At 40.8% G+C, this 15,111-nt stretch overlaps 1 protein-coding gene across 3 annotated transcripts in view; it reads right to left on the bottom strand.

Annotated features, from left to right (window-relative positions):
• Positions 1 to 15,111, bottom strand: part of TAOK1 (TAO kinase 1) — a 68,410-nt gene that overhangs the window by 26,179 nt on the left and 27,120 nt on the right. For all 3 annotated transcript variants that reach the window (XM_087751550.1, XM_087751549.1, XM_087751551.1), the window contains 5 exons: positions 10,421 to 10,647; positions 6,147 to 6,218; positions 3,065 to 3,166; positions 1,685 to 1,730; positions 674 to 770 (listed from right to left, as the gene is read on the bottom strand). In XM_087751550.1, the coding sequence (XP_087607676.1) occupies positions 674 to 770; positions 1,685 to 1,730; positions 3,065 to 3,166; positions 6,147 to 6,218; positions 10,421 to 10,552 (449 nt within the window). In that variant the 5' untranslated portion in view covers positions 10,553 to 10,647. The remainder of the gene's footprint in view (positions 1 to 673; positions 771 to 1,684; positions 1,731 to 3,064; positions 3,167 to 6,146; positions 6,219 to 10,420; positions 10,648 to 15,111) is intronic.

Below are 15,111 nucleotides of genomic sequence, written 5' to 3'. Positions count from 1 at the left end.
CTCCAAATAAAAAAAAAATAAAAATCTTTACTCTTTAGGTTAATTGCTTAACATGGCCCTTGATCTTGGAATCTTGGAATCTAGTTTGTCTTAAATATCAACTTAAAATGGCACACCTGGATAAGCTTCACAGTTCAGCAAAACCTTCTGAACCAACTATGTCCTTTATAAGTCCTAATAATGTAACTTATTCAAAAATCCTTTATGCTACTAAAATGCAGCAGGTACTTCAAACACAAAGAACATTTGCATCCCATACTTACTGTGTGCTTCTCAACACGTGTGTTCATGTAAAACTAATTTTTCAAGTATTAGCGCTCCCCCCCGCCCCAGCAATCTTTGCCTTGCAGTTGCTACCAGCTATTTAGGTGAACTCAGCCTGCCTTGCTATTCGCTGCTTCAGGGAACAATCAGCATCGTATCAAGTATTGAAAAGCTTAGCAGATTCAAAGCGATTCTGCAGAAATTATGAACACCAGCTGTAAGAGACAGTGCATACATACAGATGCATAGCTTGCTAGTATTTGACTACTATGAATCACTAGTTTGGGAGCGTACGGACACTGCAAAAAGAAAATCTCTGCTTACAAGTATTACGTTTGGGATGAAGCGGATACATCAACAAGGTAAATTACCTGTAAGTGTGTGAGACAACAGAAATATAACCACTTACCTATGGATCATATTGTGAGAATGCAGGTATGCTAATCCTTGGAGAGCACCATGGGTAATTGCTGCTATTTCCACTTCTTGCAATGGCTTTTTATGAACTTAAGGAAAGAATTTATTTGAAACTCAATATTAAAGGAAACAATGCAGTTTACAGCATGCAAGTGAGTACTGTTAACAATGTAAACAGAGAGAAAATACTAAAACTTCATTTTTACTAGGTTCAGTATGAGAAGCAAATGTAAAAATAGTTCACAACATAGAGTACATTCTATAACCAGATGTAATCTTCTAACTGTAAACCAGCAGCTATTTACTATCAAAGAGACTACTTTGCAACCATAAACTACATCCCTGTCGGTTCTGTGACCATTCTCCCAAGTACCTATTTGAGCCTCGATATTCAATTTTCCATTAATGAAGCTAAATCCCAAACCCTAGAACTTTATGACAATTCGCACATGAATAAATAAACTGTAGCAATACAGATGACTCTCCAGCAGCTCAGCCTTTTGTCCTGAAATGCTTCCGGCAAGGAAAGGAGAGGAACAACTTACTGGCCACACATATATCTTCAAAGAAAGTTCACTTCAAGAAGCCTGATAGAAAAACGACCATTTAACAAAAGACCTCATCAAGCAAAACCCTAATACTGCTGCAGTGCTATTTTAGTCAATAGGCCTACAGTTGTTAGTAAGCATCAGGATCAACAGCAAGGGTTTTCAGAAATAAATCTTCAACTGTCATGACAGGAGAACCTAAAACTCAGAAGAAAATAAATAGCTCACTGACAACTTAAAAATAATATGGACCAACGAGAAACGAGGCACCTAGGAAAGCCGATATTCTACAGAAAAACAATTACAGCCATGCAAGAATTTGAAAAACTGCAACTGTTCACACATACTCTGGCCCCAAATAAAACTATGTACTCAAGGACAATTCTGTGATGCTGTAACCTCCTACTTCTGTACCATACCTCTGACTTTCAGTCAAATAAACATGCGTGACATACCTTCTAGTAAGTCTGATGCTGATCCTAAACAATATTCCATAACAAGCTGTATGGGAAGAAATCAAAGTAGTTGTTAGAAAATCTCTAATAGTAAATGCATCTTTTGTTTCTCCATAGAAATCTAGAAAACAAGTATTGCTTGGAACATAAGCCCCATCCTAGCACGGTCGCTCTGACCCCTCCCGCAAGGACAGCTCTCACTGGGATTAGCATGGCCCCCCTGCCTAAGATCCAAGCAACGCAACTTGTAAGGAAGGCAAAAGCATATTCATAACCAGTTATGTATTGTATTACATATCATATTTTATATGCACGTACTTAACAGGAACGCTAAATTGCACTTAAGCTTATCAGGGTATTAAAGGGCTATTTAGGGATTTACTTAAGATTTTGTCCCAGTCAGATTTCAAAAAAAAGAAACTAAAACTTTGTCCTACAGATTTAGTGAAGCTAATACATGAACAGTACTTACAATTTAGACTATTAGTTCAACAATACAATTTCTTTAGTATATTGTACTACAAAAATTTTGTCAATGAGAGGTGCTACATCACACTTTTCATTCGACAAAATGCTTCTTCTGCATAGCCGATTGCATCTATTCCTACACACACATTTTTATGCAAACAAACTCAAATAAACCAAATATAGGTTGGGGGCGGGGGAGGGTTGGGGTTTTTTGTTTGTTTAAATCAAATGTATGAAACCGGGTAGGAGATGACAGCCAGAGATAAAACCAGCTACTTGGTTTTGTCACCTAAACACACACACACACAAATGACAACAGAAGTAAACAGTATACAACAGAAGAATTTAGTTAAATAGCAGAAATATTAGCTGCTCAAAATATACTTTAATTACAATTATCAGTAGAGATTCTAATCTATTTCATTAAAATACAACTGAACACTTGCTTCTGGAACATATTCAATCAACCAGTAAAGTACCGAACCATTAATACTCAGTGGCATACGAAACGTGCTGTTAAATGACCTGCAAGTATCTAATAAAGTTGCCATACTTGCCTTCCAGTCAGTACAACTGAAATTCTCACCTTTCCTTACAGCAAGAAAAGTGATGGATAAATTTGGTGGGTGTGCCCGTCCCCCCATTGTTATTTATTTTAAATACCCATCCATTAAGCTAAATACACTAGAACAACAGCACAATCACCTTACTCTGCAAATGAAAGGAAAAATTTGCCCAAATCTGGTTTCCAAAAACTACAGTCAGTTTTGCTGAGCATCTGTAAGGGCCTTGGCTACTCTCATCTGAGTCTGTGCCATGCAAATGTTCAGGTGCCTCTTGAAAGCCAGCTGGAGATATTTTAAAGCGCCCTCAACCAAGGCAAGAGAAGTGCAGAGTGCAGCAGATGCTTACCCATGCTGTATGCTCCCGCAAATAGCAGCCTTTGTATTCTATACTGTTAGGGTGTTTTATTCTTTGGAGGAACTTGACTTCCTTAATAATATCCTGCCATTTCTGTAGAAAATAAAAGGAATAGAAAGACTTATGAAACTGTTAACAACAACCAAAAAAAAAGGTAAGTTAGTAGGTAATTTAATTATTTTAAGAGGCAAAACCATCTTAAGGTTCCAAACCAAAATAAATTCACATCAACACCATGATGTCCACAGCTTAAGTCCTCAAAAGATCTACAAAATAAGAAGTTGATTGATTAGGCTGTATGGGAAGAGTCTAAGGATCTCTCATCAATGTAATACTTGGTATTTATTTGTATGCATAGGACGCATACTGGTAAACACGTAATATCTGAGAAAGTCCTCAAAAAAGAAGCAATCCTTTTAAGGGTTACCATTTCTGTTGTCAAATCAAACATACATCCCAACCTGAAAGAGATGTGGACGATAAGTGTCCTTTGGCAGGATCAGCTGTCTCTCACTTAACTCTTCTAGATAGAAAGACCTAGTCCCACTAGTAACTGTATTACACTGGATGAGGCTCCATTTATCATCTGCCAAATATCTGACTACATTCTTGATAATGTTTCTCCGTTACCAGTTTAGTCTTTACAAGGAGCGATTTAAAACGAGTTACCTACTAGATAAGGGAATGGTTCTGCAGGAGTAAAAGTATAAACAGATAAAACAAAATGCAGGTTTATAAGAAGGGGAGCTCTGCCAGTGCAACTTCAAAGTAGAGAAGAGGCCAAAATGTTATTTTCCAGTGTGTGCCTAGGCACTGCTGCTACTCCGCTCGGAGGACATCACCAATTTGCTGCACATCCACACCTCCACTGGCAAGAAAGGCAAAAGCTTGTAAGTGCAACAGCGAAACTACAACTCCCAGAAAAAAGTTTTCAAAAACAAATGCAGTGGCTGAAACCATTTAAGTAGGCAGACGTCAACACGGTAGTGTTGACACTGAAAATGTTTTCGAGAAAGAGTATCAGTTCTGAAGTTAATCAGAAGTAGAGAAACCTCACTCAACACCAAAAGGTTCAAAAGCTGTTTTCTAGGTCCTGTTAATCTCTCAGCACACACTTCTTCAGGTCTATGTATGTGGCTAGGATTCACAGATGGACAGAGGTCCCATATACCCAAATGCTTTGGAAAACATGTAAAAAAACCCAAATCCTCCTCAATAAAAATTTTACGGTTAGAGAAACAAATGAAACCAGGGAACATGGTAGCCACAAACAAGGCAGCTTATTGACTAAGCATTTCTCAACACCAGAGACTTCACGAGAATGACATTAGTGCAGCTATACTAACATAAGCTCTCTCACTGACATCCTTGTTCCAGTAAAAGAACGACTCAGTTGCCTTTTACCTTCAGCCTCAAAGGCTTTGCGGTACTAAGCAATAAAAGCCAAACCAAGAAAGCACCACACTAAACTTCTATATTGGGAAGAGAGAGGTGATAGATCAGTCAAGACGCATTTGTGATTTCCTGCATAAAAAAAAGCTCCAAGATCACATTAAGAGCACAGTACTACATATTTCAAAAGTTTCTAACTTATTCTAAACATGCCCTTATTTTAGAGATTAATTGTTCCCACCAATGATAAAATCTTCTTATGAAACCAAAGTAAATACAAACAATACCAGAATGCCCTTAATCAATTTTCTTTACATAGGCTAGATCATAACTCTAGCAAACTTCTGAACAAAACAAATAAATATAGAAGTAAAATAGAAAGTGTTTTAATCCTGGTCTTATTACTTCTTCAAAATAAAGAAACATACGCATTGAAGACAAACAAAAGCTATTTCTGAAGCCTGCACAGTTTGTTTCATTCATGTGAATAGAGTATTTATAGCTCACAGTAATTAAAACAGTAGGACAAGTAGTAAGTACAAATTATTCTTTCATCAGTACACAGTTAAACAAGTCACCGCAGTGACAAAATAGAGACACGCATAGCAAATTTAACTATGAAGCTAGAATTTACGACTGCTGGAGAGACACTGCCACCTCTACCTCCTACACAGATACATACACACACAGAGAAAGGAAGGAATATTTCAGCTCCTGGTAGCACAGATGATCAATACACAAAAGGCAGGAACAGAAAGCAATGAGTTGTTAGTCAAACTCATCAGAGCAAGACTGCTTCTAGGACTGGAATACAGAGAACGGAGGGAGGGAACCATAAATGCCTTGAGCAACACGGTTACAATAAATACTTCTGTTGAAAAATCATGCCATGATTTGATAGATATCATTTACCAGAAATAATACCAAATCAGCTGTTCATGTCATGTTGGGCTTTTCAAGAATCTGTATTAGCACTTAAACATTACAAGTATAAAATCAATTATCTCTGTTAAGCATCCTAGGGAAAAAACACACATCTGGGGTGGCCATGAAAACACTTAACGTTGAAATGTCAGAGGCCTACTTTTACAAACCCCTCTGCAAAGACTGCCTTAATCCCTAGCTCTGGCAGTTCTTCCGTAATTATGCTGCTGTTCAGATTTTTCACCCTCATTCATTCACTGCTGTTTTCCTTTTGTTTTAGCTCCTCATCAGCACAGTCATTCCAGGGAAGGATGCATTCTGCCTTACTACTTTGCACAAGCAAGATTCCCTCTGAATCTTTTTCACTACTGCATCCATTGCTATTATTCCTTTGTCCAGTGAGCAACATGGTTATTTTTAAAGGTATTTAAAATGGAGTGTTTAAGGGCAACAAGACATACTAACATACGAAACTACCATTTTTAATTTTCTTTTTTGCTTTCTACACGTTTATGTGGCCCCATAAAAGAGCCCTTTGTGTCCGAGAGCAGTGAGTCCTACCCATCTTTTCCAGGAGCAGATTAGGCAGAAATACACTGTGAACAGTAAACTAATTTGTTTTGTTTACACAGTATCCTCATTCATCTTTACAGTTATAGGAAAGATCTCTCTTGTTGTAATCCAAGCTAATTAAAATCACCCCATATAATAAGTATTTGCAGTAGTCTAGATTTAATAAGCAACATGTTCTACATACCTCATTGGACTGCTTCCCACTATATGACATTTTCTTGATGGCCACCACTTCATTGGTGCGCACATCACGTGCCTGTAACATGAAAACAGGATGCATCAGTTTCTTCAGATCGTGATTTCCCATAAGATGTAAACCAAACATACTCACAACGAAGCAATGAAAAAATCTTTATCCATTAGTTAACTTTTGCAGAGAGCTAAACTAAAATAGCTTCCAAGGGGGGCAGCTGCTGCATCTATTAGAAATTTCCTTCCAAAGGTAAAGATCACCTCCTGTTTGTGAGACAGGGTACGACAATTTTCCGACCTCATCATCCAGCGAGTCTCTGCAGGAGTCAAGTACCGTCACTTCTAAACTAAAAATCATAGCTTATAAAAGCAGCTCTGATTCGAGTAGAATGGATTTTCCCTAAATCAGCTTCTCTCCCTGCCCAGGTCCTTTCCAGACCAAACAGAAGCAAGGCTCGGCCCTCTTGTTCCATCCCAAACACAAGCAAAGATGTCACAGGATGCCCAGGAGATCCAGACACCGGCAGCTTTCTCCCCACTGCTCCCACAAATTGGCTGTTGTGTCTTAAAGGCAGGCAGATGATAGAGAGACGGCAGCAGCAATCTCAGCGACCCATCCCAGATTCCCATTCTGACTTTCACTTTCTCAGCCCAATAATATTATTATTTACACCGCACAATAAATGTACACAGTTTTTCACACTTCAAAGGCAGACTTCCTGACTTCAGACAGCAACCGTCCAAGAGCAGACAAGAAGTTTTGGGTAATTTAGCACCAAAGCAATGGCTCATTCACCCTGGCAGGAGAAGAGGCAGCGCTGCTCCCCCTTGCAGGAAGGACGGCTCCAGGCAAGACCCCAGCCGCTCCTCCGCTAAGGATTTCAGTGGCAGGGGAGGGTGGTGGAGGAAAAGACCTCTGAGTCTCTCTGATAAGAATGATCAACTTGGATACGAAGCCAAACGATATAAATCAAAATAACGTGCACCACAGCATTCACTGATGACTGATGAAAATGCTGATTTTTAATACATTTGTACTATCAAGCACAGCCTATCAGAACATGGATTAATGAAGCACCAGGACTCTGCTTTTTGTAAAAAGGTTTTTCAGTCATGTTTTAATTCTGCTGTTCATTAAAGAGATTCCCAGAATTCCCTATCACTCTTTTATTTCAACCAGTTATGATAAGCTTGAACCAATACTATTTTTAGTTTTCTTTCTGTTTGAGAGGATCCTTCCTACTGTCTCACTGGTATTACAGTACCTCTGAGGTTGGGGAGGGATACGACCATTTTTGGTTTTTGCGACAAAAAAGGAAGAATAAAATGATCGATCTTTACTAATTAGAGACAATCTCTGAAACATTCAAATCAGTGAAAAACGGCAATAAAACAGGCAAGCAAAATACTAGAGTAGAGCAGAAGGAACACAGCTCTAACAAAAGAGAGTGGGTTATTCTTCTGCTCCATCTGCAGTGTTCCAGTGTAGTAGATTCCTTGTGTCAAGTGAAAGCTATTATTACACTGCAGAGCAGGGAGTAGGGTAAGGATAATACCAAAATGATTCAGAGGTGCCAGACTTGCAGTTTGTAAGAAACTAAAACCATGAGGTGAAGCAGCAAAATTCATGTCAATTATGAAAGGGAAAAAAAAAAAAAAACCGCAAACAAAACCCCAAAACTTTCTGCCACGACAGGATGAAACAAACAAAGAAAGAGACAAGAGTGAACGCTCTTAGCCAGTTATTACGCAAGATAAATATATCACCCCTTCCTGGGATCACCGCTACAAGGAAAGAAAGGTAGGTACAACTAACAACGAAGGACTAAACTGCATTTTAAAAAAAGCAGAGGGAGATTTCAGGATTATATACATTTTTCTACTTGTTAATTACTCCCACATCAATTTATCATCAACATTTTTGGTCCAGGCTGCATGCAATGAAAGCAGACTGGTGGGGGGGGTGCTATGTATTCGAAAACCCAAGCAAGCAACCCCTGCTCACGTTTGCCGAACACCTGCAGTCCTTCACTGCTGCGGTGGGGCTGAGCGAGGACCATCACGGCTGACACCCCGTGAACGTTACAACCACGGAGTTTAATTTGCTTTTTTAGTTCCTTGTGATCTTGAATAATTGAAAAAAGACAGTTTCCCTGAGAAAAGTCATGAAGATGTTACAAAGCCAGCTAACTTAAACAATCCAAACGAACGAGGCCTGGTTTATGGCAGACATTTATGCGCATATATCCTGCTTTCCTCCGACAACTCCATACAAAGGATCGACATCTGGTGACCAGAGTAACTTCAGCAGCGATACAAGCAAAGCACGAGCAAAGAAAAGGTGGAGTATGTCATCAGCTTTGGTAGTACGCTTTTAAGCAGTTATTAACTACAAGCCAATATTACACTGATTAGAGAAAGTTTAATTGTTTGCATTAGCAGAATCAAAATCTTGTTAAAGAAACTGAAGAGAAGTTTTTTCCCTAGCTTTACAGAGGAATAAAGGACCCAAGATATACACTCCTCTACCTTAGTTCTTTATGCTTACTTAATTTACACTAAATTTCTCCCTCCACGTCTTTCTCATCTTTTGCGCTTCTGTTTGAGGGATCGAGTACATTACATGAAACAGTTTCAGATTCAAGGTCTTAGACCTGGTACTAGTAAAAAGGTACCATAACACAACACAGAACTTCCAGGTTAAAGCTTCGTAACACAGAAATAGAAACAGCTATCTTCTTTCTTGGAAATTCTCTCTGACTTGAGAAAAATAGAGCCCCCAAATGGGTTGGAGTAGTGCGATGCACTGCTTACACTTGTCTTTTTTGCAAGTGCCAAATTAGACGTACTTTCTGTCAAAGAAGCACAATCCAAACGCTGTCAAGTAATGGCGCTCTTTAGTGAATAAATACCAACCTATAATGAATTGGTAGTCTAAAATCGGGGGAAAAAAGAGAAAGAAGGGCCTAGAAATTAATGACCTCTTACTTTCAGTCTCCCTGAAGAAGGAGCAATAGGCAATCAGCCCGTACCACAACTACAAAGTTCAGGCAGTCTACCAATGCCAGGAGGGCAGGGCAGCTTCTTGCTGATGTTTGGGAATGCTGTTAGCGTACAGCTTGCAGGTTACCTCTGGCTGCGTATGCCGGTTTTCCATACCTGTGTGGGTCATGCACGCCTCTAGAAGATACAGCATTCCTGAAAAACTTCAATAACACTTCCACATAGCAGGAAGACAGATTTGTCAGTTCCCTCCTTCTGTATCCACCAAAGTGAGTAAATGAGATGAAGCAAAGGCTGCAGGTGAGTACTGTTTCGTTAGAAAACACTTCCTCCCCCAGATCTCTTCCCAGACAGTGGCAGCTCATAGTTTTAACCAGGGAACAAAATTAAGAAGCTTTTCCTAATTAGTTCATCTGTGCTGCATTAAATTTCTGCTGGAAGGTTCCCAACATGGTCTGCTTCAATTATTAACAATGAATAGGCATCTCATAAAATACTGACACAAATGGTTTTCTGAAGGAAAATTGGCAGGTTTGGCCACACCTCCTATAATTATAAATGTGAAAAGGTTTTCTGAGGAAAATGGTTTTTTAATGAAGGTCTCACAGTATGCACTTTGGTTAACCTACAGCAACCTGCAAATGAGGTTACCGTGAGACATCCCACCTCCAGCTGAGGTATACAAGCAGACTGGGAAAAATTCTGCTGTCCAGACGTTTGCATCAAGAAAGTTTTATGCAGATGAATACTGGGATTCTTGCCTGCAGTAGGGAAGGATGTGACAGGACAAGTGATAACAAAAGCACCAACATTCAGGTGTCAAACACAAAGAATGGCTTTAAGGGAGCCTGGGGGTATGCACAAAGGGAGAGAGAACTCAATTTCTCTCAGGGGACAAGACACGATAAGGAGACGATCAGACCAAGAGAACTGCATTGCCAGTCAGAATCGGTGGAGCAGAAGTCCACGTTTTAATTTGCAGATAAACCCCTCCTTGCAGCATAACGATGTACCTAAAAGCACCGGGCAAGGGCCACGTTTCCATTTTTTCTTTTCAGTTTGTATGCAAACACCTTACAGATACTGCGAGTCTGTGAACGGACTGAGACTGTACAGACAGACGAGAAAACATCTCTGCCCCGAACAGCATATAAAAAAATTCACAGTAGTTTCTTTTTCTCAATACGTTCAAAAAAGTCTACGCCCACAGTTTAAAGGTAAAAAGAGACACAGCTAAAATTCACAAATCACAGAGCTACTTACAAAATAAACTGCTCCGAAGCTTCCATGGCCAATCTCTCGGAGATCTGTGAAGAGCTTTTCTGGATCTTCTTTGAAGAAGAGCTCTGCAATTTCTGGGTCCTTCAGGCTGCCCGCTCGGCTGGTTGATGGCATCCTGCTGGGCAGTTAGCCGACCGACTATCTGGGTTTAAAGTGCTGCCTCAACCCTTGGTTCATCTGTATGAATGGAGCCTCTTCAGCATGGATTACTGCAAGAAAAAGATTGCAATCCTTCACTGATTATCCTCTTCTCAAAGAGCCAGAAACAAAGCTACAGCGGAGCAGCTTCCACTTCTTCCAGAGCAAGCATCCCTGTTGCGTGAAGCCACGCGACCTATCTGCTGGGATAATGTCACAGCCCCACTGCGACAGCAGTCAAGCGTTTCCACAGAGCGCAAACCAAAATCAAACCACAACATGGGACAGATTCCTTGCTCCAGCATCTGCTCAGTCACCTGCACAGCGGTCAACAGAATCTCTCTGACCTACAGCGACAACCAGTTTGTCACGAGCGAGCCCGTACTACCTTGAGAAGTTACACGCGCCATGTCTTAAAGTATTGTTTGGACTTTGTGAAGTGGGTGACACAATTGCATATACGTGTCATGGTCTTTGCAAGACAAGATATATGGTACAAGTGTGACGTGTACGAACCACCACTGCTATTTACTAATCCGTATTTATATTTTTTAAATGCAGTTCAGCATTTTTTTCTTCTGCAATTGTACTCCAGTTAAGAAGCAGCCAGGCATCAGTTTTTACTCATTTCAGCAAGCACGTGGAGAATTCTCTAAAGCTTCTCCTTCCACAACTAAGTCATGGTCCTTTTCGGTTTTTTCTCTTATCTAAATTCAAGATCTCCATCTTAAACTGCCTGCTCTTCAGTGTCTTACTTGCAACCCCCTTCTCTAGAGGAGCAGCATCCAGAACAGCAGATACCCAGTTCTGCACACAACGCATGTCTTTCTACTCTACTTCAGCAGATGCAAACACACATTTAATTGTGACAGCACATGATACAGCCTTCTACAATAGCCCACTGGCAAACACTTTCTTCAGAGGAACTTGCAACTTCAGACGCCACTGGGAACGTATGAAATCCTTTCTGTTTGCACGGTGCCATTCACTCTCATTTACTCAAAGAGCGGCTTGGAATCTATCCAGAATAAAAATACACTTTCAAGTTGGGCTAAAATCTTACTGTATCTTTACAACAGGTGAAGTCAAACCACCATTACAAGTAAAATACACATTTTTTTTTTCCTCCTAAAGGAAGGGCCTGGATATTGGGATTTCCTCTCAATTCCCTGTAAATTGTCACCAATAAAAACAATTCTGTGTCACTGGCAAACAGCTAATCGCACAGCTCACTTCTTTCCAAAAATCCCTGTCTGGTCAAGACTTGTGGGTTTTTTTAATTCTTATTTCTTATCTCATATTTATTTTTAAAAAAAGTTTTATATCTTCATACTGGAAAAAAAAGACGATAAACCTGAGTTTAACCAATGTGTCAGAAGGCCCTATCCCCGTCCATTTTTCCTCCTTTTCTTGACACTAACTCCACCTTTCTCCAGGCCTCTAGATCATCAATGAATCATTTGTTTTCCCCTCCCTGCGGAGCAATTCCTACAAGGATGGAAAAAGACATACTCCTGCATGCGTATGCTCAGTGGTACTCTTCTCTAGACAGTTGCAGCATGTGGAAGTGCCAAGACTGCCGGCTCCTTGTTAGTTCAGATAACTGCTAGCATCGCTACAAGGAGAGCACGATTCTGCGAGAGACAGCCACGACATACCTAGTTGTAAAGTCTGCGAGAGTCTCCAGTTTTTCTGTTGAAGACATGCGTGGGAGAGAGAACGCAGGGAAGGGAAGCGAAATCCAGCATTTTCATAGCTTTCCTCCAAGCAGTCAGCATTCAAAAAGATTTATAATGCAACCCAAAACGTGTTTCCATGATAGCCCACTCTCAGGGGCTAAGGGAAAACCGACATTCAAATCCCAGTGGTGGACCAAGTATAAAAACATATATATATATATGTGTATACACACACATACACAGAAAATAAGCAGCTGTTCACAACTCTGCTATACTGCACTGGTGAGCACGCACACAAACATTTTGTATTGATGCAGGGTCATTAGAGGAACCTTCGCAGCAGAGGGCATCAGCACACGACATGCCCGGCTGCCAACGAAGCCGAGCGAGATGCACAGGAACGGGACCGTGATATCTCCACCCTCCATTGCATAACGCAGTAACTAATACCATGTGGGAAGGGAAATAATTAGCTTCAATTCAGCCTGTACCTGAAGCATGCTACATTTATGAAGACTGGAAGAAAAGTTGGGTTTTTTTTGTTATTTTTCTTTCTTTCTTTCAAATAAGCCAACAATATTCCACTTGATTCCAGCTCTAACAAGCACATAACACTGAAAGACAACTGTTTCACATTTACAGCCCCCGACAAAACAATAGACAAAAAGCATCAGTCAGAAAAGCGAGAGAGGAGCTGGGGGAAGGGAGCTGATAACCAGAGCACACTCAGTATTATTGAAGGAATGTTTCTTGGATCGACGGTAATGATGTCATGTTCCATCTTTTAAGAAGCATCAGATTCTTACAAAAAGGACATTGTTGTTCAAAAGCAACTGCTGCAATCCCAGAATGCCCTTTTCCCTACATCTGTTAGTCAGAGGGGCTAGGCTTGGATAAACCTGCTAGTACGGCCAAAAGTCACATGTCCCCGCGAGCGAGCGTGCGTGCGAGAGCCGAGCCAGGAGAAAAACCCCGCGCACACCCAGCTGAGATGGATTACAGCTCTCTCCCCCTCCCCACCTACCCCCCCATGCCAAACCAGCCGCCGGATTCGCTCCTGGCATCGTTTCTGAGCGTGCCTCTGAAATGTCATCAACAGGCAACACTTTCTACCGCCGCCAAAACTCTTACCAGGCTCATTGGCAATATGTGCAGGAGCGGTACGGGACCGGCTACTGCGCTGCCGGACTTCGAATGGCACATCAGAGCAGACCTCCTCACCTATTGTCATACACCTTAAAATACAGCTCTTCCCCCTTTAATCCTGAGAGCATCGAGACAAATTTAATTATCTTTATTCTTGGAAATAATTGCTGCTTTGAAACGGATGAGAATAAAAACATTAAGTATTAAAACCTATTTAACAGAACAGTCACAAACGTGTATGTGACACTATGCTTATCATTTGATCTGCTTAGATGGAACAATAAAATGTATTAATGTACATTCCATCCATAAGAAAGCTTTACACAGTCTCGCTTAATAAAGTGCTCCCATTTTTTATAGATGCTACAATATTAAATTCCCTCAGTCTTCTTTTTACCCAGACAACATGCGCTGCCTGCCAAAGCCCGACAGTGCCAGCAGCCGAGATGCTCTGCCTCCTGCCTTGCAATAACGACACCTGAACGCTTTGGGGAAATGGAAGTGATGTTAGGAGAAGCGGCACGCAACGTGGTTATTGCGTTATTTTAAATGTATTAAAAATATAGATGAGTCTTAAGATTAAGAAAAAAAAAAACAACCTGCAACTAAACTGCACTGAAAATTAAATCATATACCAGCAGGCAGCTGGATTTCTACATTACAGTCAAGCTGCACTTAGGTATTTTACATTCTTCCAACGACGCAGTCTCTTTGCTACAGGTTTTTTGGATCGGTGCAGCTATACTGTTAAACACAATTGTTCCCAGTGGACGGGACGGATCCTCTCACCTTAGACAGCTCAGACCAGGTGGCCGGATCCTGGCGGTGGCCAGGAGACAGGCGCTGCAAACAGGACACGGCACCCTCCGACTGTGCCCGTCTCTGCTGGTTAAGAGGCAGTCTACCTACAAGCCACCTTGCAGGCTGCTAAAATTAGATGAAATAAATTCCACTTTTTTTCCCAGTTGTCACTCACACAAAGACAGAATACTGCATCGCATAAACACAAGTACTGGTACTTAGATCAATTCCACTCATAACCAACAAGGTGACGTAGGAATATGAGAAAGATTCAAAATAAACCAGGGAATGACCAAAGCACAAGGCTGGACAACATTTCCATGTAATAGGCTGAACTAACTACGTTTATTTAGGGGCTGCCATTACTAGTATAAATGACACTGATTACAGGCCAAAATTTTTTATCAAATTACTTTCATCTGAACAACTAGCAGTTAGTAGAAACCGCATGCACACATCCATAAAAGTCTATGAATCAATAAGATGTTACATTCCCTGTAATTATGGCTATATTAAACGCACACACACACGCACCTTGAACCACTGACATAAGGAAGCTGAAGATGAGGACGGGGTAAGACCTGTTCTCTTCCGAGTTTTCTGCCTCCCTGCCGTGTCATCTCAAGCTCGAGTCCGACCCACCCCTGTGACTAACATCCCCTGGGATCCCGCAGAGCAGAACGAGCAAAGCTCTAAATGCTCAGCTGCCATATTTAAAGTGCATATTTAAGCCTCACGCTACAGAGACCTCAGAGAAATTAAAATCTGTCCACAGTAAAATATCTGACGGCTGTCAGTGTCACAGATAACTGTTTTCAGGTAATAAAACAATGTATTAGGACAAGAATGTACCTTGCTTTCCCTGCAAAGGAGAAGGGAACCTACTCACTGAGATTTCCAACTATCTGT

The sequence above is a fragment of the Nipponia nippon genome, unplaced genomic scaffold, assembly GCF_047370975.1.
Source record: "Nipponia nippon isolate SJK-2023a ecotype South Korea unplaced genomic scaffold, ASM4737097v1 scaffold_15, whole genome shotgun sequence".
NCBI classification, from domain to species: Eukaryota; Metazoa; Chordata; class Aves; order Pelecaniformes; family Threskiornithidae; genus Nipponia; species Nipponia nippon.
The sequence above is the reverse complement of the archived record's forward strand: the minus strand, read 5'-3'. Positions and strand labels throughout refer to the sequence as shown.